Genomic DNA, 23613 nt, shown 5'->3' with positions numbered 1-23613 from the left:
AGTAGCAAAAGGCCACAAAATGCATATATCAAAAATAAAAGAGAAATCAATACCTAGAAAAAGAAAAAAAAAAGGAAAATGTCAAATGGACTCCTAGACTTTACTCAGAAAATTAATTAGGTTTTAAAACTTTTAAAAGTTGAAATTAAACCCATAAACATGTTATATTGGAGCATTGACATCCTAAAATCAATTGGTGACCTATAATTGCATGTCACTAGGGTTCTGGCGATCCTTCGGCCAGCTCTGACGTGACAACCGGCAACCGTTCACGTTGAATAAGCCAGTGAAAGAAAAAAAAAACAGATCAACTATTAATTTACTAAACACTTTTTTACAACCTGCTAAACTCAAAGCTACTTAAACCAACTAACCTAATCAGCTATCACTTTAAAATTATTTGTCAAATAATCTCTTAGTGTACACTTCAATCATAATCATCAAAGTCATCAAATGAAGTAGCAATCTATATCTATATCTATATATATATAAAAGTAAAATCCTCCTAACAAATTTTCCCTCCAAAACTTTTGTAGTAAAACTTATTTGGTAAGTAAATGTCAAATGGAAATTAAATAAATAATAATAATAATAATAATAATAATAATAATAATAATAATAATAATAATAATAATAATGTTATTACCTTAAATAAATAAATTATTATACTTTCCCTTAAATAAATAAATTATTATACTTTCCTTTTGAATTAGTATTTTCTACTTATAAATACAAGAGTTTCTTCAATCAAAGAATCTCAGACTCATCTTTCTGCTTTCTTTTTGTATGAATTTTCTATATTTTTCTAACTATATTCTCACGTACTTCAATATGTTTTGCAGTTTGGACATCATGAATAGCTTCATCAACGGTATCTTCTTGAAGCTCGCCCAAGAGGTGACTCGCTTGGCCCACTACAACAAGAAGCCGATAATCACTTCTCGCGAGATCCAGGCCGGCATGAGATTGGTTCTTCCTGGCGAATTGGTAAAGCACGTTGTCTCTCTAAAAACACTAAAGCAGTCATCATATTTACAAGCTCTTAGATGAAATCATTTAAATCTATGTTTCGTTTTTATATAATCTCAATTAGGGATTAATAGATGTAAAGTAACTTGGATTTGAGTTTAATTTCATATTATTCTTCCAAAAGGTTTAATTTCATAGTATAAGTATTGTTATCTACCTTCAACTATTCGATTAGCATTCTCAAAAAAAATAATAACAATAATAAAATAAAAAAATTGAATGTCTATATCTACGTGCATTTAAAATGCAACATGTGTATGATTCATTAGGCTTTGAGGCAGGAGAACACATCTGGGTACATTGGTGGATCTGTATCTCATTGCAAAAAAAAATCCATACAATTAATTAATTAATATAATTACAATTATCATTATTCTAATTCAAAAAAAAAGTAAAGAATTAATTGTAATAATGAAATTTGTTATTAATATTCTGTTACTAATTGACACAGAAATCAGACTAAAAGAAAAACGAAATTAATATTAAAAATGGACTCGAATTAAAAAAAATGTGCTTAATAAATAAATAACTAATTTGCTAGACAGAAAATTAGGGTAAAGGAAAAAGAAAATGATTATTAAACATTGTACCAGATTGTTTTTATGATTGAAAATGAATATTACAAACGTACCAGATTGTTTTTATGACCAGAAATAAGAATGAATTTTACACACGAGAATCTATTATTAATATTTTGTTATACTAATAGGCATGGGAATCATGCCAAATGGAAAAAGGATTTAATATTAAAAATTTATTGGAAATATAACACAGTTTTCCCTACGAAAAAATTAGTAACCACCAAATGAAATATTAGGAAAAAAATTATGAAGAAAAAAGAAATGGAAACAAATATTAACTCTTTCTATGAATGAAAAAAGGAAATGAATATATCCATATTTCACTTAAAATATAATCAGTAATTATATTATATTATTATAATTATATTAATTATTTATGAAGAAAAAAGAAAATGAATATGAAAGGAAAAAAATAAAATTTAGACACGAAAATCTGTTATTAATATTCAGTTATACTAATAGACACGGGAATTAGGCCAAATGAAAAAAAAAGATTTAATATTAAAAATTTATTGAAAATATAACACCGCTTTCCCTACGAAAAAATTAGTAACCACCACGTGAAATATTAGAAAAAATTATGAGGGAAAAAGAAATGGAAATGAATATTAACTCTTTCTATGAGTGAAAAAGGAAATGAATATAATATTCATATTTCACTTAAAATATAATCAGCAATTATATGATTATAATTATTATAATTATATTATTTATTTATGAAGGAAAAATGAAATGAATATATTAATAGTTTACTGAAAATATAATCAGTAATTATATTTTTTATAATTATATTAATTTTTAATTAAGTGGAAATGAATATTAATTCTTTTTATGAATGAGAAAGGAAATGAATATTTCACAAAGAAATCTGTTATTAATATCATGTTACTAATCGACATGGAAATCAGGCCAATTAATCGACAATTATTAGAAAAATCAATATTAATTCTTTTTATGAAGAAAAAAAAAAGAAATATATATATTCAAAAGGAAATGAAATATGAAGAAAAACGAATGAATATGCTTATATTTCACTAAAAATATAACACAGCTTTTGGCACAGAAATCAGACCAAAAAAAAAAAGAAATTAATATTAAAAATGGACTCGAATTAAAAAAAAATGTGCTTAATAAGTAAATAACTAATTTGCTACACAGAAAATTAGGGTAAAGGAAAAAGGAAATGATTATTAAACACGTACCAAATTGTTTTTGTGATTGAAAATGAATATTACAAACATACCAGATTGTTTTTATGACCAGAAATAGGAATGAATTTTACACACAAAAATCTATTATTAATATTATGTTACAAATAGGCATGGGAATTATGCCAAATGAAAAAAGGATTTAATATTAAAAATTTATTGGAAATATAACACAATTTTCCCTACAAAAAAAATTAGTAACCACCAAATGAAATATTAGAAAAAAAATTATGAAGGAAAAAGAAATGGAAACAAATATTAACTCTTTCTATGAATGAAAAAGGAAATGAATATATCCATATTTCACTTAAAATATAATCAGTAATTATATTATTATAATTATATTAATTATTTATGAAGGAAAAAGGAAATGAATATGAACAGAAAAAATGAATTTTACACACGAGAATCTATTATTAATATTTTTTTACTAATAGACACAGGAATCAGGCCAAATGAAAAAAAAGATTTAATATTAAAAATATAACACCGCTTTCCCTACGAAAAAATTAGTAACCACAACATGAAATATTAGGAAAAAATTATGAAGGAAAAAGAAATGGAAATGAATATTAACTCTTTCTATGAGTGAAAAAGGAAATGAATATTACTCATAATGAATAAATATATGAATTATTATACATAGTAGCATGGAATTAATTAGTAGGACAATTATATTAGGTAATCTAATTAATAATTTACTTTTTAAATTATATTCCCTTTTTAATAATGAATATTTTCTTAAAGTATATACACAGATTATGCTTATCAATATAGAATTAAAAGTGTATAGATGTATAATATTATTAGTACAAAATCAATTATACTTGCCTTAATAATTAATAATTAATATTATTGCCTAATAATTATGTGTTGTCACCTTTTTCGGGGTAATCATTATGGTAATTTATATACACATATATTTTTATACTTAATGTATAATATTATTGGACACAAAATAAATATACTTACCTTAATATATATAGATTATTTTTAATATAATTTCCTAATTTATTAAAGGTAATTATTCTCATAATTTTTCTTTCCTTCTTTTGTGTAATTATTATGGTAATGTATTTAAATATTGGAAGAGAAAAAAAATGTTATAATTAATATAATTAATGAAATTATTATTGTAATTGCCACAATATTTGGTAATTATAAATAATATAATTAAGAAATTTGAGAAACATAAGATTTCTTCCGTAAAAATATTTGTGACAAATTCATTAAATTATAATTAATAAAATATGAAATATAATTAAAGAAATGAAACTATAAAATTAACAAAACAGGAATATTTATAATTTTTTTTAAATATACATACATACACTTTTTAAATTTCTAAATATAATTTTTTAAGTATAAATCTATCAATATAAATTAAAATTAATGAAATTATATTATAATTTTCCTATATACATATTAATAAATATTATGTGTATATACAATGTATTATACAATCATATAAGGATATGCGTCCGGTTAGAGTTTATATTTGTTCACACAAAATTTAGAATTTACATTTTTATTGATTTCTAAGTACAATTCTCTTAGTTATTATTATTCATATTTTTAGAATTAATAATATATATATAATACAATTTGGAATAAATCAACTTAATTATATGATTTTTTTTATAAATTTATCTAAATATGTACATGATTAGAGATTATATTAACCATACAAAATTTAAATTTAAATTTTGTATGTTATGAAAATAGATACTTGACCAAATATATAAAATTCCAACTATATTATTATATTATACATTTTAATATTTTTGTATTTTTTATTTTAATTTTAAATTCATAAAAACAAAAAAAAAAAAACAAAACAAAAAAAAAATCCGTGCAACACACGGGCAAAATACTACATTTAAAAAAAATACAATTTCATATTTTTTAAAATTACAATTTGATAAATACAATTTGTAAATCTTATATTTTTTAAAATTACAATTTGATAAATATTATAAATTAATTAGTAGAATATCATTTCTGTTTATAAATTATAATAATTAAAAAAAATCATATATGTGAACCAATGATTTCAAAATGAAATTAATATACAGTTACAAATAAATATAGCATGATTTGATTTTTTTTTTTTTTGAAAGTTACTGGTTCTATTACGTTGTAGTATATGTTCATATACTTTCTCAACCTATTGAAACACAAAGAACCAATAACGCCTCCACTGAGGCTCGAACTCATAATCTTCCAAATGGAAGTCCAACCCGGGTACCATTAGACCACATAGTCCTGGTATAGCATGATTTGATTTACTTTAATTAATTTTAATTTTCTTAATGAAATGACTTTTCTTTTATCAGTTTTTTATGGGAGGCTAATGGAGTGTTTCGATTGCTATAAAATATTTTAAAATAAAAATTCATACTAATAAAAAATCATTTTAAAATATTTTTTTAACCACTCATAACATGTGTAAATCTTATATTTTAAAAAAATACAATTTGATAAATATCATAAATTAATTAGTACAATATCATTTCTGTTTGTAATAATTAAAGAAAAAATAAATAATTGAAATATGTGAACCAATTATATCACAATAAATCTTTCAAAATTTAAAACAAAAGAACGGAAATTAAAAATAGAACGAAAATATTTCAATAATAATATTCTACATCATCAAGTAAAAGTAAATTAAAAATGAAAAGATAATATTTCAATAATAATATTCTACATCATCAATAGTAAAGGCATATTTTAAACAATAGTAAAGGTAAATTAAAAATGGAACGGAAATATTTCAATAATAATATTCTACATCACCAATTAAAAATAAAACTGAAATTAGGTAAAAATACCATTGCATATGATATTCTAATTGATTAATTGACTGAAAATAAAAAGAATAATTGGTTGAAAATGAATATGATATTACTAATTGACTGATATTTTACGATGATATATTTTCACCCGAGTCACTCATTCTAATGGACTGAAGATGTTAGCTATAGACAATGACGGACAAGATTATGTTGCTACTACCAATGTCGTCTACAATATGAGATTTTAATAATGTGTAAATACAATTGGTGATATTATGTTTTTTTTTTTAATGACAAAATTGCTATATATCTACACACAAAAAAAATAAAATTTTTTTAAAGCAATTTAGACCAAAAAAAAAATATATTTTTCATACAAATGAATTAGGATAGCAATTCATTCCTATAACTGAGTTGCTAAAGAATGAGCACGTTTGCCTAATTTATAAAAATACTAAACAATGATAAATAAAAGCTTCAAAGTTACAACACTGCATGCGTATATCTACACATTAGCTATTAATTTGAGCAATTATTTGTTTAAATTCAAGCAACGATAACATTAAAACATATAAACGATCCAAACTATATCTTCAATTGCACTATATAATATTTAATGTTCTAATTTAAATAATTATATATCAATCCATATATTCTTAATATATTACAACAAATTCACGGGCGGAACCATATCTTTAATTGCACTATATAATATTTGAGTTATTACTGAATAAATCAGTCTTTAATCACGGTTAATTGTATGTTACTTTTTTCCGAGTCACCCATCCTGATAGTTTGATAGTTTTAACTTTAGACGATGATGGATAAAATTCCGTTACTACTACCAATGTCGTCTAGCTATAAAGAGATTTTCAATAATGTATAATTTAAGCCATTGATATTATGTTTTTTTTTATATACAAAAATGACAAAATTGCTATATAGCTGATCTACATAGAAAATATATCTTCCGTATAAATAATTTATATAACTGAGTTGCTAGACAACGAGCTAATTAGTCCAATTAATACAAATTATAAACACTGATATATAAAATCTCTAAAGTTGCAACACCGAATGCGTATATCTACACGTTAGCTATTAATTGGGCAATTATTTATTCGAATTCAAGCATTGATAACATCAGAAAACATAATCGGTGTAACTCAATTCTTCAATTATATTATATAATATTTGATTTTATAATTTATACAATTGTATATCGATATAAATATTTTTAAAATTTTATAACAAATTCATTCCGTGCAACGCACGGGCGCAAATACTAGTTGTTGAAATAGAAATACCACTCAGCAATCCATATAATCCATTTTGACACGCGTCAAATCTGGCTGCAGTTATTACAATCAATTAAAAGATGACAATAATAACATAATATTCATAAAACTAAACAAAAAAACATAAATATAAAGTCACACTTTTATGATACTGTCTCACGGATTGAGTCAATATGTAGAAATATAATATTAAATCAGAAATAAATTATTTGTTATTTATAGGGAAAAATGTAATACTTTTGATGACAAATGTAATACTTTTATATTTTTATGTTAAAGTATTACTTTTTTCATAAAAAATATTATATTTTCCCTTATAAGTAATGTTGCACTTATAAAGAAAAATGTAATACTTTTACATTTTTTTTTTTTTTTACATCGGGTAGGAGGGTTGAGCCCGAAAGATTACATGCGCCTGGGAAACGTTGCTCCCAGTTTATCTTGTCTAACTAAAGAATCAACACTCGGAGGCGCTTCGGCGATGACTCGGAAGCCAATCTGATGGTCAAGCGTCGCCTTTACCAGATGATCTGCCACTTGGTTACCTTCTCTTAACACATGCACAAACTCAACCTTCTGGAAGAAGGTGATCAAGTTTAAACATCTCCAGATAACATTGCATTCTGCTTCGTCTCCTTCGTTAGCGCTGCCTAGCTTATCAATCAGGCTTTTGGAGTCGCATTCAACCACGAGGTTGGAAACCCCACAAACTTTCGCCACGTGAAAACCATGGTAAATCCCCCATGCCTCTGCCTCCAGCGGTTGGCACCGGCCAATGTTTGCCGTGAAACCCCGTATCCAGTCTCCATACTCATCTCTGATCAAACCTTCGCAGCCTGCCATGCCATTCTTGTTACAACTGCCATCCACATTAAGCTTCAGCCATCCGCTCGGTGGCTTCGTCCAGCCAATATGTGCGATTGTTTGCAGGTTTCGCCCGATCTCAGGATTTAAGCGTTTCTCGAACGCGGCCTTCACCTCCACGTCGTACATCGTGAGCCACTCTAACTTGCTAGCCAACGACAAGTGTTTTTGATTAAACACTCCTTCGTTTCTCCATCGCCAAATCCACCAAAGGCGAGCGCAGAACATCGACGGCCAGTTGTCATTGAAACCTAGCCTTGCTTCTCCCTTGATGTTGACTAAGAGCCATTGCGGAGTCAAAGTTGACAGGTGACTGAGAGTTCTTCTGGGCAACGTGGAATTCCAAACTGCCTTCGCTGTTGGGCAATCTCTGAAGAGGTGGTCTAAGTTCTCCACATGACCTGCGCAAACAAAACAGAAAGGGTCATTAGTTAGGTGTCGCTTGGTTCGTTTTGCATTTGTGAGAATTTTTCCGTGTCGGACTAGCCAGAGGAACATGCAGAGCCTAGCCGGCACGCGTATCCGCCATATTGTCTGCCAGTCCTCATCTTCACTGTTATTAGGACCTTTCATGAGTGTGCTATACATAGATCGGATCGAGAACTTCCCGCTCAGGTCAAGTTCCCAGCCTATTCTATCTTCCACACTGTCCGTAGTTAGAACATATCCAGCTAGCTTCTCCTGTGCGTCAACCGGAAGAGCATTCGCCAACGCTTCCCACTTCCAGCCTCGAGCTTCATCCCAATATTCCCTTACCGTCGCATAGAGCTCGGGCAGGGGGAGCGGTACTCGGAGTTGGTTGTAAAGCGGTTCCGGACTAAGCCACTTATCCATCCAGAACTTTGTGGTATTTCCGCTTCGGACGGTGCATGTCAAGCCTTTCTCCATTATTGGCCAGGCTTGTGATATTCCCCTCCAAGCATTAGAGATCCTTCGTCGGCTTTGTTGGGCCCCACGTAAGTCTCCTGATTTCTATACTTTGAGTTAATTATCTGAGCCCAAAGAGTTTCAGCTTCCGTAAGCAAACGCCACCCTAGCTTGGCCATGTAGGCCGTATTCATCTCCCCTAGTCGTTTAAGCCCCAGCCTGCCTTCGTCTTTTGCTATCGTAACCAAGTCCCAATTCGCGAGGCTCATCTTGTTTTCTGTTCCATTGCTACCCCATATGAATTTCCTTGTCCGTTTTTCAATCTCGAGACAGAGGCTTTTCGGTAGTAGTGTTGTCTGCATAGTATATGCCAGGATGGCATTTAAAACTGACTTTGCGAGCACAACCCGTCCCGCGAGAGACAAGGTCTTTGCTTTCCAACCCTCGAGCCTGTTAGAAATCCTGTTGAGCAGGTCCGCATGTGTTGCGCAGGTTACCTGCCCATTAGAGCTGTCAAAACGGGTCCAACCCGTTGGGTTGGACCCGTTTAACCCGTATTTTACACGGGCTGGGTTGGAGGATTTTCAGCCCGTCCCGTTTCCAACCCGTCCCGTGTAACCCGTGGGGGATATGGGTTATACGGGTTGGCCCGTGGGTTACACGGGCCGGCTCGTATAACCCGTATCTCCACCCACCCCACTTCCAAATGTATCGTATAATTGGGTATTTTATTAATATTTAAAAAAATTGTTGCTAACAAGACTTGAACTTTTGACCTTTTACTTAAGTTAACAAATTATTACTATTACAACCAATTACGCTAAGAACACATGTTAAATATTTAATATAATTATATATCTATTTACATCATTCACAAGCATTACTAAATATATATCTATATATCTATATTAATTAATACAATTAATTGTATCGTAATATAAATAGTAATTTAAAGTTTATTTATTATATAAACTACATAAAGTAATAAATTATATATTTTATAAACTTTATAACTTAATAGTATATATTATAATTACAAATAAAAAATATTACATGTAAAATATATTAGTATTAAATATAAATTAAATAAATTATAATTACATATTAAAAATTAAAATCTAATTTTTTGTGTATATGTCATATGTGTATATACATATTTGTATATATATATAAATATACATATTTGTTAATCATAGTTAATGTGGTTGATTGCAAATAGTCTTGGTTACTAACTCAGAGGTCATGGGTTCAATTCCTAAGCAATATAATAATAAATATTTTAATCACGTAAATTAAAAAAAAAAAAAAAAAAAAGAATAAACGGGATGGCCCGTTTAGCCCGTTAGCCCGTCCTACACGGGTTGGGTTGGGAAAATTTCAATCCGTGGAAAAACGGGTCAGCCCGTCCCGTCTCGTTTTCAGTTGAACCCGAGACGGGCCAGCCCATATGGGCCGGGCTGGCCCGTTTTGACAGCTCTACTGCCCATGGATGGCTGAGACGCCCAAATATTTGCCCAGGTTCGTTGTGGGGGCTATGCCAAAATTGTGTGAGATTTCCTCCTTCAAAGCTGTGTCCGTGTTTTTTGAAAAAAACACATGAGACTTGTCCAAACTAATCTTCTGTCCCGAGGCCGTGCAAAATCGGTCCCGGCATGCTTTTACCACGTCTACTTGACCCGACGTTGCCTCCGTGAACAAGATCATGTCATCTGCAAAACAAAGATGAGTTAGAGTTGGTCCATTACTGGCTAGTTTAATAACTTTCCACGCCTTACGATCCATTTCCAAGATAATCAGCTGGCTCAGCCTTTCCATGCATAGAACAAAGATCGCAGGAAACATGGAGTCACCTTGCCGAATTCCCCGCTTCATATGGAAGGGCGGCAGCCTTTCCCCATTCCAGATGATCGACAACTTTGGGGTCTGAATGCACGTCATCATGAGCTCTTTGATTCTGCCTGTGAAACCCGCTTGTTCAAGGGTGTCCTGGATAAAGGGCTAGGAAAGCCGAGCATACGCTTTCTCCAAATCTAATTTGATTGCCATGTAACCTTTACCCCCTCTTTTTTCCCGCATGGTGTGCATCATCTCTTGGAAAATGAGGACGTTGTCCGTTATCTGTCGCCCCGGGACGAAGGAACTCTGAAAAGGCCCCACAATCTTTCGCAGGATACCCTTGAGCCTGTTTGTGATAGTCTTGGTCACAATCTTGTAGCTTACATTGCAAAGACTTATCGGACGGAATTGCTTAATGCGTTCTGGTGTCCCTACCTTGGGGATAAGGGCAATAAGGGTATTATTAATACCGTCAGGTAGGGATCCCGTTGAGAAGGCTTGGCTTACCAGCTTAAAAATGCCATCACCTGTCTTGTCCCACGTACGCTGATAGAATCCCGCTTGAAAACCATCTGGTCCCGGTGCCTTGTAGGGTTTCATGTTCTTCAGGGCTGTGTGCACATCGTCTTTAGAAACGGGCCTGTTAAAAATATTCCCGTCAAGATTAATCAAACTTGGGAAATTAGCACATGGGTTCTGCCGGTGGGTCCGTCACATCTGCATCAAAGAGAGTTAAATAAAACTTGCGCACATGGTTCTGCAAATCCTTCCCGTCTGTTAGCCACTCTCCTTGGTCGTCCATGAGCGTTTGAACGGAGGCCCGAGACTTGCGTACTGTTGCTGCAGCATGGTAGTAGGCCGTATTTCTATCCCCCGAGTGGATCCAATCTTCGCGCGATTTCTGATACCAAAGGAGCTCTTCTTGCTGCAGGGTTGATTCTAACTCGTCCCTAAGCTTCAGCTCTAACTTTGTAAGGCCCTTATGAAAGTTTTCTGCAAGGACCCTCTGAATGCCCCCAATTCGGGAATTGAGAATTCGCTTTCTTTTAAAGATGTTGCCGAAAGAGTTCCTATTCCATTCAGATAACGCTGCAGCCAGCGCTTTTGAGTTGTCCACTATGTTTTGATTAGAATCCCATGTATTTGTCCACAACATCGTGGATGTCTTCCCGGGTAAACCATGCCGCCTGAAAAACAAACAGCGTTATTGGTCTACTAAGCCTTTTGCCTTTGATCTGTACAAGGATGGGTGCATGATCAGATGCAAGTCGTGCAAGGTGTGTAACGGTCGCCTCTGGAAACATGGTACGCCAATCCAAGTTACAAATCGCCCGATCTAACCGGGCACCTTTGATGTTATCACAGTTACCATTTTTAACCCAAGTAAGGCTAGGTCCTGAGAAGCCCATATCAATTAGACCTTCGTCTTGAATCCAGCCTGAGAAATTCGAACTTCTGTGGGCCGAGAAAGATGAGTAATTCTTCGTTTCATCTCTTGTCCGGACGGCATTGAAATCGCCAGCAATCATCCAAGACCCATAGCAGCCCCGCGCCGATTGCCTGAGGTCATTCCAAAGATGTTTGCGCAGGTGGTGCGTCGGGCTCCCATAGACCACCGCTAGGTACCATGGGTCTTGACCGCTATTAGCTACCTGCACAAAAATGAATTGGGGATGAGTATGAAGGATATTTAAACGCATCGGGTCTTTCCAGAACAACCAGATGCCACCACTGAAGCCAACAACTTCCACCCTAATCCAGTTCGAAAAACCGAGCTTCCTGCAAATTCTGTTTGCATGGTCACCCGAGACCCGAGGTTCAAACAAGGCTAGGATACTGGGCTTATGCAGTTTAAGGATAAAATAAAGGGCGCGCATGAATGACTTTCCACCTGCGCCCTGGCAATTCTAAAAAATACAATCCATAAAAGATTAAAAAGAAAGTAGCATGATCACACTAAGAAAGAAAAACGACGAAAAAAACACAACCGGAGGAGCTCATTGAACTCCCCCGTTACCTTCATCCCCGCGTTGCGCCTCAAGTTCCATTAGCACATCTCCCTCATCGTCTACGGCCTCCGGGGGGTCACAAAAGTGTTCTGAGGTAGCCTGCCATACCGGGGATGGTAAGGCATCCCCGGCAGCTTCTGCGAACACCCGTGCCGATTGGATCACTAGCCCCCCTTTCTCTCCCAAGACCACAATATGTTCTGTTTCTTCCGCCGCCCGCTTAGATTTCTCACCGTGTTCCCTATTGGCATTGGTCCTGGGCATTCTCTGGGTGACATTCTGTTTATTTCCCTGCTGTAGTGGAGGTTCATTCTCTATCTGTTTCTCATGCGCGATGACATTCGGTCTCCTTTGCTTGTCCCCTTTTGAATTCATCTGTTGTTTGTTTCTAGGCTGCGCTGTATCCCCTCCAGTTGTATCGCCCTCTAAAACAATAGCCCCATCGTCCCCCACCTGATTACCGTCGTCAACCAGAGGTGCGAATCTGGATCTGTTTATCGCCAATTCCGGTCGGCCTTTGGAGCTCTCCCCGCGACCACCGCCCTGTTTTGCGACGCGATCCGGATTCTTGCCAGTTGGGCATCCCTTGCGTTGTGGCGCTATCATCTAGGTCCCAAAAGGAACCTTGGGGTCATTCGCATCACATGCTACTACTTTCCCTTTGTCCGCGTTGGCCGGGTTGAGATCACTGTTGGCATCCTCCCCCGCATCATCACTTCCGGTTTCCTGCTCCGGCCTGGATCTATGAAGCTCGGGGCACCTGTCCTTCGCATGTCCGTAGACACCACAAGAAAAACAAACTAAATGTATCCCCTCATAAGCTACCTGTCGAACCCTCCCATTGTAGTTGAACTTCGAAATCAACGGTTTGCGCATGTCGACCTCAACACAGATACGTGCAAATAGACCTTTGGAACCCAGGCCCGTGGCTTGATCTACGCGCACCGCTCTTCCGATCCGGTTCCCAGTTTCCGAAGGAAGATGTAGTCGTAGTATTCCATCAGAATGCATGGGACTCTCGCCCATACTAGCACCTTCTCCGTAGTGTCATTCCAGGGATCAAAGTCCGGCTCCCATGGTTTCACAATGAGATAATGGTCCAGGACCATCTAGGGACCTTCATACATAGCAAATTCTAAATCATCAATGGATCCGAACCTTACCAGGTAATAATCGTTGTCTAGCGCAATCAGATCCACGTTGCTTTTTGGCTTCCACATCGCCAGGACTCTACGTAGCATGTACGCATAGCCGACTTTTCTTCCCATCACCTTTACGATCAGCAACTTCTGCCATGGTGCTCGAATTGCCTCCAGTTCACGCTCAGTCATGCGAATTGTCGGACAGAGAGGATCGTCATTTTCCGCCTCCGCATCAACCTCGTCATCCGACTCCTGCTCCGCGAGGCTCGCCTGCATCTCTGGGATGGTCGCAGTTCAACCCGTAACACATTCCACGTAAGATCGACGTGGCATCAGTGCTACGCCGGATGGCTCTATCTCCGTCTGACTTCCGGATACATCCATGCATGGCGTCGCCGACCTGGTCTCCGCATCGCCATCGGGCAAATCTCCCAGCGGCGTTTCACTTACCATCTCTATCTCCTGCATCCGATCATCGGCAGGAGAAGCTATGCGTGTTTGTCCCCCTTGCATCAAAGCCTCCCGTTTCGATTTCTTCGTATTCCTTTCAAGAAGATCAAGATATTCTGTCGATCGCCCATGTGAGAGCGTTTCCATAGAGATCGTTTTCGTTAATACTTTTACATTTAATGCAAAAGTATTAATTTTTTAAAAGTATTATATTTTCTTATATAAGCAATAAATACTTTATTCTTGATTTAATATTACATTTGATAGTATAATTGTATAAGTATTACATTTCATCTTGACCCGACCTGTCTCACGGACAAGGATCTGTGAGACAGTATCACACAAGTTTTTACCTAAATATAATAGTTGAAAATTAAAAATCCAAAAAATAAAATAAAATAAAATAATAATAATAATAATAATAATAATAATAATAATAATAATAATAATAATAATAATAATAATAGCAACAACAACAACAACAACAACAACAATAATGATGATGATGATAAAGTGTCAAAAATGACACCGAGTTCGTTGGATTTGTGCAATTGAATCATTAAATTAAAAAGGAATAAGGGTCAAATAGGTCATCGAACTGCACACAATAATGCAATTAGGCCACTAAATCTAAAAAAAGTTACAATTAAATCCCTAAACTAACCAGTTTCATGCAATTAATCCAATTTATAGATTTTTCAATTTTTAGCAGATCACCTCTAATTTTAAATATTTTTTAAAAATTATTATTTAAAATAATTATTTTAAACTTAAAAAAAAAAACAGTTGGAGACGAAGGGGCTCCGGCCAGCCATGGAGAACCCTTCGTCTCCATGGCTTCGACTGGTTTGTTTTTATTTTTTTAAATTATTAAAATAAAAGTTAAAAAATTATTTTTAAATTCAATAATCGACACAGCAGGTGTTGACATAAGACATATTGTCAAATTCTAGTCAAACAAGGAATTCTTAATCAAACAAGACTTAGGAATTATATTCATAATCTAAAGAGGATTGACAATCCTAATCCTATCTATACCTCGTCTCTTGACCTATAAAAGGAGCCGCTCCACAACTCATCAATCACGCTTTCAACACCTAACTGTGAGCACGAGAGTCCTTGAGAAGAGATACCCAAACCCCCTTGAAAAGTAGTACAAGTGTTTAGGTCACAATAGTTTGATAGGATCTCATATTGTGTAATCCCAGTTCCCTAAACCAAGTGTACTTTAAATATTGTGCTTTTAGTGGATTTAGGCAAATTCTCAACTCGAGAAGTGCCTCGCAGTTTAGGGTTGTTTGCCCAAACTGCGTTATAAATTAATTGTGTCACAATGCCTGTTTCAACGCCACAGAATCCATCATCTATATTAATTTCAATTGGTATCAGAGCAGGTCTGCTCAAGTTATTAGCAGGATCCAAATGGAGTTCCCAAGAGAAGGTCTTTCAAACAATAGACCACCGGCTCTACTTGGCACAAACTTCTCCTACTGGAAAGCTCGAATGCAGATATACATTCTAGCACAAGGAGAAGGCGTCTGGAATGCAATAGAAAACGAAAGGAAAACTCCAGTCGATGACAAAGGAAATACAAAACCTAGAGTTGATTGGAGTGAAGAAGAAAGAACTGAATATGACTTTAACTCAAAAGCTATGAATGCAATATATGGAGCGGTAAGCGAAGACACATTTAAGCTAATCGCATCAACTCGCATAGCCAAAATTGCATGGGGTATATTGTGCGATCATCATGAAGGAAACACAACTGTAAGACAATCTAAGCTTCAGATGATACAAACTGAGTTTGAAAACCTAAAAATGGAAGAGGAAGAAAACATCACCCAATTCAGTGCCAGAGTTTTAAGCATATCCGGAGATGCATTCAACCTAGGCGAACCTATACCCGAATATAGGATCGTCAAAAAGGTACTACGTTCACTACCTGGGAGATTCCAAATGAAGGTCACCGTTATCCAAGAAAATAAAGATCTGAACACGTACAAACTTAGTGACCTAATAGGAAATCTTCAAACCTATGAACTTGAGATGTTACAAAGCCAGAAAAACAATGGTAAAGGAATAGCACTGCAATCCAGACAAGAAGAGAACTCAGAAACTGATTCAGAAACCTTGGAGCAATCAATCGCCCTATTAACAAAGAATTTTAACCGAGTTCTCAAAAATTTTAACAAGTCCAGGAATAAAAATTTTCCAAACAGCCAAGGAAATTCTACGAATCAAAAACCATCCAATCCAAAGAGAAGAGATAATACAATTACGGAAGGAATACAGTGCTATGAGTGCAAAGGCTTTGGACACATTCAATTAGAATGCGCCACATACTTGAAAAGGAAGAATAAAACATATATAACAACCCTAAGCGATGACTCAGATAGTGAAGAAGATGACAGCAACACAAACTTTGTGGCCTTCACTGCCAGTCATGAAGACAACAATAGTGATGAAATGCAAGAATTACTAGAAGCATACACTCAATTAAATGCCAAGTGGGAACAGATCATCAAGAAAAACTTAGAGCTCATGGAAGATAATCATTATTTGAAAAATGAAAAGGAACGAATAGAAAAGCAATACGAGGAAACTCAACACGAACTGTTAGATGCAAAAACCAGAGAAGCTAAACTACTACAGGAAATTAAGGAGCTTACCGAAAGACCCAGGACTCCAAACACGGACACCAGTGAGAATAACCAACCTGAAATACAGGAAGTGTCGCAACAGCACTTCCGACATCGAAGAAGAATAAGGTGCTACTACTGTCACAAACTAGGACACATCAAAGCACATTGCTACAAGAGACAAAATGATTATTACTACAAAAACAACAGAGCATGGCCACCACACAACAGAAATAATAGCAAGAAAGTCTGGGTAAGAAAATACCAAAATGTTGCATACACCTCCAAAACAAACAAAGAGCATGATATATGGTATTTTGATAGCGGATGTTCCAGGCATATGACTGGAAATCCAGAGAATTTAGAGAACATACACTATAAGGATGAAGGATATGTTACCCTTGGAGATGGAGGAAAAGGAAAAATTGTTGCAAATGGAACTCTGAGTGTGCATGGACTGCCAAAACTGTCAAAAGTATTCCTAGTACAAGGGCTAAAAGCAAACTTGATTAGTATAAGTCAACTGTGTGAAGATGAACTTAAAGTGGAATTCACAAAAAATAGTTGCAACGTTCTTAATCAGAATCATGAATGTGTTATGGTCGGAAGAAAATCCACGAATAAATGCTACACATGGGACTGTGATCTATCTTGTCTACAGACAACCGTCAATCAAACACAATTATGGCACCAATGGATGGGTCACATAAACTTTCATGACATGAAAAAGGGTTTGAAGAAGAGAGCCTATCGAGGAGTTCCAACACTTGACATTGATGAAAACAAAAAATGTGATGCATGCCTTGAGAACAAAATAACCCGAACAGTCCATAAGAAGACTGCAGGAATACACACTTCTAGAATCCTAGAACTACTTCACATGGACTTGTTTGGACCAACTCAGACAGAAAGCATAGGGGGAAAGAGATATGTCTATGTAACAGTTGATGACTACTCAAGATTCACATGGGTAAACTTTCTTAGAGAAAAATATGAAGCATTTGCAACTTTCAAAACCCTCATTATCAAAATTCAGAATGAAAAAGAGGGAAGAATAGGAAAAATTATTCGCCTAAGAAGTGATCATGGAAGAGAGTTCGAGAATTCAAAATTCAAAGAATACTGCACAGAAAATGGAATTCATCATGAGTTCTCCGCACCAAAAACACCCCAACAAAATGGGGTAGTTGAACAAAAGAATCGAACCATCCAAGAAATGGCAAGAGTCCTCTTAAATCACAAAAGACTTCCATCAAAATTCTGGGCAGAAGCAGTTAACACAACATGCTACTTGATAAACCGAGTATTCATTCGAAAAGAAATCAACATGACACCATATCAAATCTGGAAAGGAAGAACACCAAATTTAAAACACACACGTGTTTGGAAGCAAATGCTATAGTCTAAAAGATAGAGAACCATTGGGAAAGTTTGATATCAAAGGAGATGAAGGGATCTTCCTAGGATACTCCTCAAACAGCAGGGCATATCGAGTATATAACCTTAGGACAAACACTGTCATGGAATCTATCAATGTTGTGGTCAATGACACAACATAAGATTTCCCCAAAAATGATGAAGAGATAACTGGTGTTGAAACAGCAGTTCGAACTTCACACAACCAGAAATCAGAACCAGAAACATTAGAAAAAGAAGAAGCTGTAGATCTTGAAGAAAAAGAAGAAATCCACACCGCTGATGAAACCAGGGTACAGAAAAACCATCCAATAGAGAACATCATAGGAGGACTAAATGAAGGAATCAGGACTAGAGGAAAGAAACGAGACTATCAAAAAATGGAAGAAGGAGACTATGACTACTGCTACACCTCAAAAACTGAACCCAAAAACATCACGGAAGCCCTAAAAGATGAATTTTGGGTAGAAGCCATGCAAGAAGAATTACAGCAATTCGAGAGACACAATGTCTGGGAGTTAGTCCCTAAACCGGAACATGCCAATATCATAGGGACAAAATGGATTTACAAAAATAAAATGGATGAACAAGGAAACATCATACGTAACAAAGCCCGACTAGTAGCTCAAGGATACCCTCAAGTAGAAGGAACAGACTTCGAGGAAACATTCGCCCCAGTAGCCAGAATTGAATCAATCCGGCTACTCATAGCAGTAGCTTGCATACTCAAGATAAAACTATACCAAATGGATGTGAAAACTGCATTTCTGAATGGATATCTAAAAGAAGAGGTCTATGTTGCTCAACCAAAAGGATTTGAAGACCCCCATTTTCCACAAAGAGTTTTTGAACTTAACAAAGCACTATACGGACTAAAACAAGCACCACGGGCTTGGTACGAACGCCTCACTGATTTCCTAGTCAAAAAGGGTTACACAAGAGGCAGCGTGGACAAAACCCTATTCGTCAAACACTATGGTCAAGACATAGTCATTGCCCAAATCTATGTTGATGATATAGTATTTGGCTCAACACTTGAGGTCCACAAAAACCAATTCATCATCAACATGGAAGGAGAATTTGAGATGAGCATGGTTGGGGAACTAACCTACTTTCTTGGTCTACAAATCAGACAACTGGACAATGGAATCTTTACTTCTCAAAGCAAATATGCCAAAAATTTAGTCAAAAGATTCGGTCTAGAATAAAGCAAAGTTATCAGAACACCTGTTCCAACAACAGAGAGAATATCAAGGGATACAAAGGGAAAACCGGTTGAACAAACCCTATATCGAAGCATGATAGGAGGGTTACTGTATCTAACCGCTAGCAGACCAGATCTAAGCTTTGCAGTAGGAATTTGTGCAAGATACCAAGCCAATCCAACCGAGCAACATTTAAAAGCGGTCAAAAGAATCATTAAATACGTGAAAGGGACATCCGATCTAGGAATATGGTATTCATTTGACACCAATCATCATCTCTCAGCTTATTGTGATGCTGATTGGGCAGGTAACATAGATGACAAAAAAAGTATGTCAGGAGGATGTTTTTTCCTAGGTACTAATCTAGTATCATGGATCAGCAAGAAACAAAGCTCTATTTCCATATCAACAGCAGAGGCCGAATATATTGCAACAGGAAGCTATTGCACACAACTACTTTGGATGAAATAGATGCTAGAAGACTATGGAATGCAACAATCAACCATGACAATCCACTGTGACAATAAGAGCGCAATAGATATTTCAAAAAACCCAGTCCAACACTCAAGGACAAAACACATAGACATCAGACATCACTTCATAAGGGAATTAGTTGAAGATGAAATCATCAGTCTTACTCACATAAGTACAGAAAGACAACTAGCAGATATTTTAACCAAAGCTCTAGATGGGAATAGATACACAAAACTAAGAACTGAAATGGGCCTTTGTATCCTATAATACTCACCAATTAAAAGAGAAACACATGGGCCCAATCCACAAAACAAGTCCGTCAACCCAAAACCGGCCCATGTCTGTACCATTACACCGCCCCTTCACAAAAGCCCAAACCCGGATCCATACCTCAGAAGCCCCAAATCCAAAACAGAGTCATCATTTTCACCCGATTCCACTCAACTCCCACCTGAGAAATCACCATCCATCCTCAACCTTCATACAATAGTAACCATGGTGAGAACCAGAAATCAGAGAATGGGAAAGTTACCTCGAAGAGGAACAACCAACAGCACCTCAAAACTCACCGGCACTGGAGAACCATCGAACCCTGTATGTGTCGAAGAAGAGAGTTCCGCCAACATTGCGATGGATCCTGTTCCGATAGCCAGAGTACCATTCGGAAAACCCCAAGAACAAAGCACCAATCCTCCAGGTAACTTGAATCTCCCACTGATAGATCATGAGGAAACCCCTATACCCATGCCCATTGCGGCTGATTTTGGAGACAATAGGATCGTTGATCCAAATGATATAGTGGTACAACTTCGGTTTGCCATAAACCAAGGCTGGGAACCGGATATGGGTTCCTATGTCAGCTCCGAACAAGAGGACAATCCAAGGGAATCAGAAGTTGAGGGACACACAGATCCTCACAATCACAAGGAAGTACATCCCTCAAGTCCTAACATTGATGAACAAACCGTAATTGGAGAAACCCCCAATCCAATTCCTCGGGTCTCCAAAAACCCTAGAAAGAGGAAAATGCCTGACCCATATGAAGGAGCTGATCCAAGGGCCAAAAGGCCAAGTGACTTCCCAGTACGTGCATGCCCTCCTCAAAGACCACCAAACATCCCACCAAAACCCACTAGAACCAAGAAACCAAGAAATGTCAACACAGAGGATGAACAAAACTGGGTACCAAATGATGAAATTGAGCCCTCTGGCTGTGAGAGAATAAGAACCCGAGCCCAAAAGAAAACCAACCTAGAGAGAAAACAGCCACAAATCACCAAAGTGTCCATCAAAGCAAAGGGAAAACAAAAGGCAACTGCCAAAGAAAAAGGGAAATAGAAAGTAGTTAGCACTGATGATGACCAGTCAAACCTACCCAACCCACACAGTACAACCTTCCTAAGTAAAGAGTCTGGAAAATTATGGAATAGAATTGTGGAGAAAAGGATTATAAACCAAAAAATTCTGGACACAGACAAACTGGACAACTCAGAACAGATCCAAGAAGCCCTCATCACAAACCAACTCCTAGGAACAGTCACCAATATAGAACCTTATGATGAGGAAGTAATCCAGGAATTCTACTGTAACCTAACCAAATCCACCACAATTCCCAGTAGTCCTATGTATGGCAAAATATATGTGAGAGGGAAATTCTATGAGTTCACACCAGACACAATTAACAACTACCTTGGAACATCTGAGATTGAGCAAAAAATTGAACTAAACAGTGAACAAGTAGCCAAGGAACGCACAGCAGGAAATGTTAGCTTTGAAAAGAACAAAATCAAAGCAGCTTCTCTGACCAGCAAGTATGCAATCCTACAGAAGATAGCCCTTACAAACTGGATGCCCTCACTTCATGAATCCACAGTAAAATGGACCCTAGCAAAACTGCTGTACAAAATAGGAAAAGGAGTGAAAACCAACATGGGTTCAATCATTCATGCACAAATCACAAATCTAGCAGAAGATACCAAATCCAACACCTCCCTAGTCTTTCCAAGCCTCATTTTTTCAATCCTGACAAAACAGGGCCTCAAGACTCAAGGACCCAAGACCACAGTCAAGAACTTCAACACAACTGTCAAACTAAGGAAGGGAAACCACCAAAATGATCTTAAATCCACAACTCCAAAGAACAACCCACTTGACTCAAAAACACTGATCACTTATTTTGAAGGCAGATTGACAGAATTGGAAGCCTCAGAAAAACAACTACTGAGAAGACACATGATCATCAAGGAAGAAAAAATTGAAATAACAGAATGGCTGGCAGTATTAAAGGCAGAAATTGAAGATAACCAAGAGCAAGGAACAGAAGAAGATATTCAAGAACACTCTCAGGAATCAGAAAATGAAGATAATCAAAGTCAAAACCAAGGATCAGAAGAAGACATCCAAGAAAGAGGTGCTGAAACACCAGTTTCAACACCAGAACCAGGAGAAAGAGAATAACTCATGTTTTTAGCAAAAAAGGGGGAGAAAAAGACAGACAACCACCTCATGTTGTGATTATGTATTGTGTATTGTCTACTGATAGGCAGACTTCTTTTTGCTGTTCCCTCTTTTGTGCACCAGAAGAATGATAGACAAGCAGAACAAGACCACCTTTTGCTTTCTTTTTCTGTGCTTACTGGCAGACTCAACTAGAAGAATCAAACAACAGGCAAATTTTTTTTTCAAAAAGTCAGACATAAGTACCAGGCAAATTCTCTTTTAAAAGAGTCAAATGATCACCCACATTTACTGCCGCAAATTAAGGGGGAGATCCACTGATCAAGGGGGAGACACCTCCACATGTCAACTCTAGATCAATAAACAAAAGAGGATCAAGGTTTTTGCTAAAATTTGACAAAGGGGGAGAATGTTGACATAAGACATATTGTCAAATTCTAGTCAAACAAGGAATTCTTAATCAAACAAGACTTAGGAATTATATTCCTAATCTAAAGAGGATTGACAATCCTAATCCTATCTATACCTCGTCTCTTGACCTATAAAAGGAGCCGCTCCACAACTCATCAATCACGCTTTCAACACCTAACTATGAGCACGAGAGTCCTTGAGAAGGGATACCCAAACCCCCTTGAAAAGTAGTACAAGTGTTTAGGTCACAATAGTTTGATAGGATCTCATATTGTGTAATCCCAGTTCCCTAAACCAAGTGTACTTTAAATATCGTGCTTTTAGTGGATTTAGGCAAATTCTCAACTCGAGAAGTGCCTCGCAGTTTAGGGTTGTTTGCCCAAACTGCGTTATAAATTAATTGTGTCACAACGCCTGTTTCAATGCCACAGAATCCATCATCTATATTAATTTCAACAGGTAAACAAGTTATTTTTGGTGAAATTCCATTTATTTACGTTGTTCAAGGACTTAGTTGTATTTTTTAAAAATTTGATGACCTAATTACATTTTGGTGTGTAGTTTAATGGCCTATTTGACACTTATTCCAATTAAAAATATGTACAACTAAATTATCAAACATGTAAATATCTACAATTTACATTTTTTACATGATACCAACAAGTCCTCACAAATGATTGTTTTTTTAAGGCTGCCTCCTCCATGGCAACGAAAGGGGAGGCAACAGGTTGCCTTTTCCCCCCTCCCCAAAAGCCATAGTCGGTGGATTATTTTAAAAATTTTGTCAAATAAAAAATTTGGAGAAATAAAAAATTAAAAGATTGGAAAATAAAAATTAGAAATTTAGAAAATGAAAAATAGAGAATTGAACTTACAGGGTGTTTGGTTCACTGTAATTTAGCTGTAGTTGAATTGCAATTCAGTGGATG

General features: G+C 35.8%; 1 protein-coding gene across 1 annotated transcript; it reads left to right on the top strand.

The window, feature by feature from the left end:
• Positions 1-20311: 20311 nt before the first annotated feature.
• Positions 20312-22273, top strand: LOC109178478. The gene is made up of 2 exons (XM_019328111.1): positions 20312-21029; positions 21291-22273. Exons 1-2 carry the CDS (start codon positions 20312-20314, stop codon positions 22271-22273), a joined length of 1701 nt encoding a protein of 566 aa, XP_019183656.1.
• The last annotated feature ends 1340 nt before the right edge of the window (positions 22274-23613 follow it).

Source organism: Ipomoea nil, unplaced genomic scaffold (genome assembly GCF_001879475.1).
Source record: "Ipomoea nil cultivar Tokyo-kokei standard unplaced genomic scaffold, Asagao_1.1 scaffold0848, whole genome shotgun sequence".
NCBI classification, from domain to species: domain Eukaryota; kingdom Viridiplantae; phylum Streptophyta; class Magnoliopsida; order Solanales; family Convolvulaceae; genus Ipomoea; species Ipomoea nil.
The sequence above is the reverse complement of the archived record's forward strand: the minus strand, read 5'-3'. Positions and strand labels throughout refer to the sequence as shown.

Bases quoted from the DNA above. Each gene is read 5' to 3' on its own strand.
- LOC109178478 (XM_019328111.1), top strand. From the start codon at position 20,312: ATGGTGAGAACCAGAAATCAGAGAATGGGAAAGTTACCTCGAAGAGGA. The intron at 21,030-21,290 runs GTGAGAGAATAA...TTCTGGACACAG, and splicing joins TGAAATTGAGCCCTCTGGCT to ACAAACTGGACAACTCAGAA.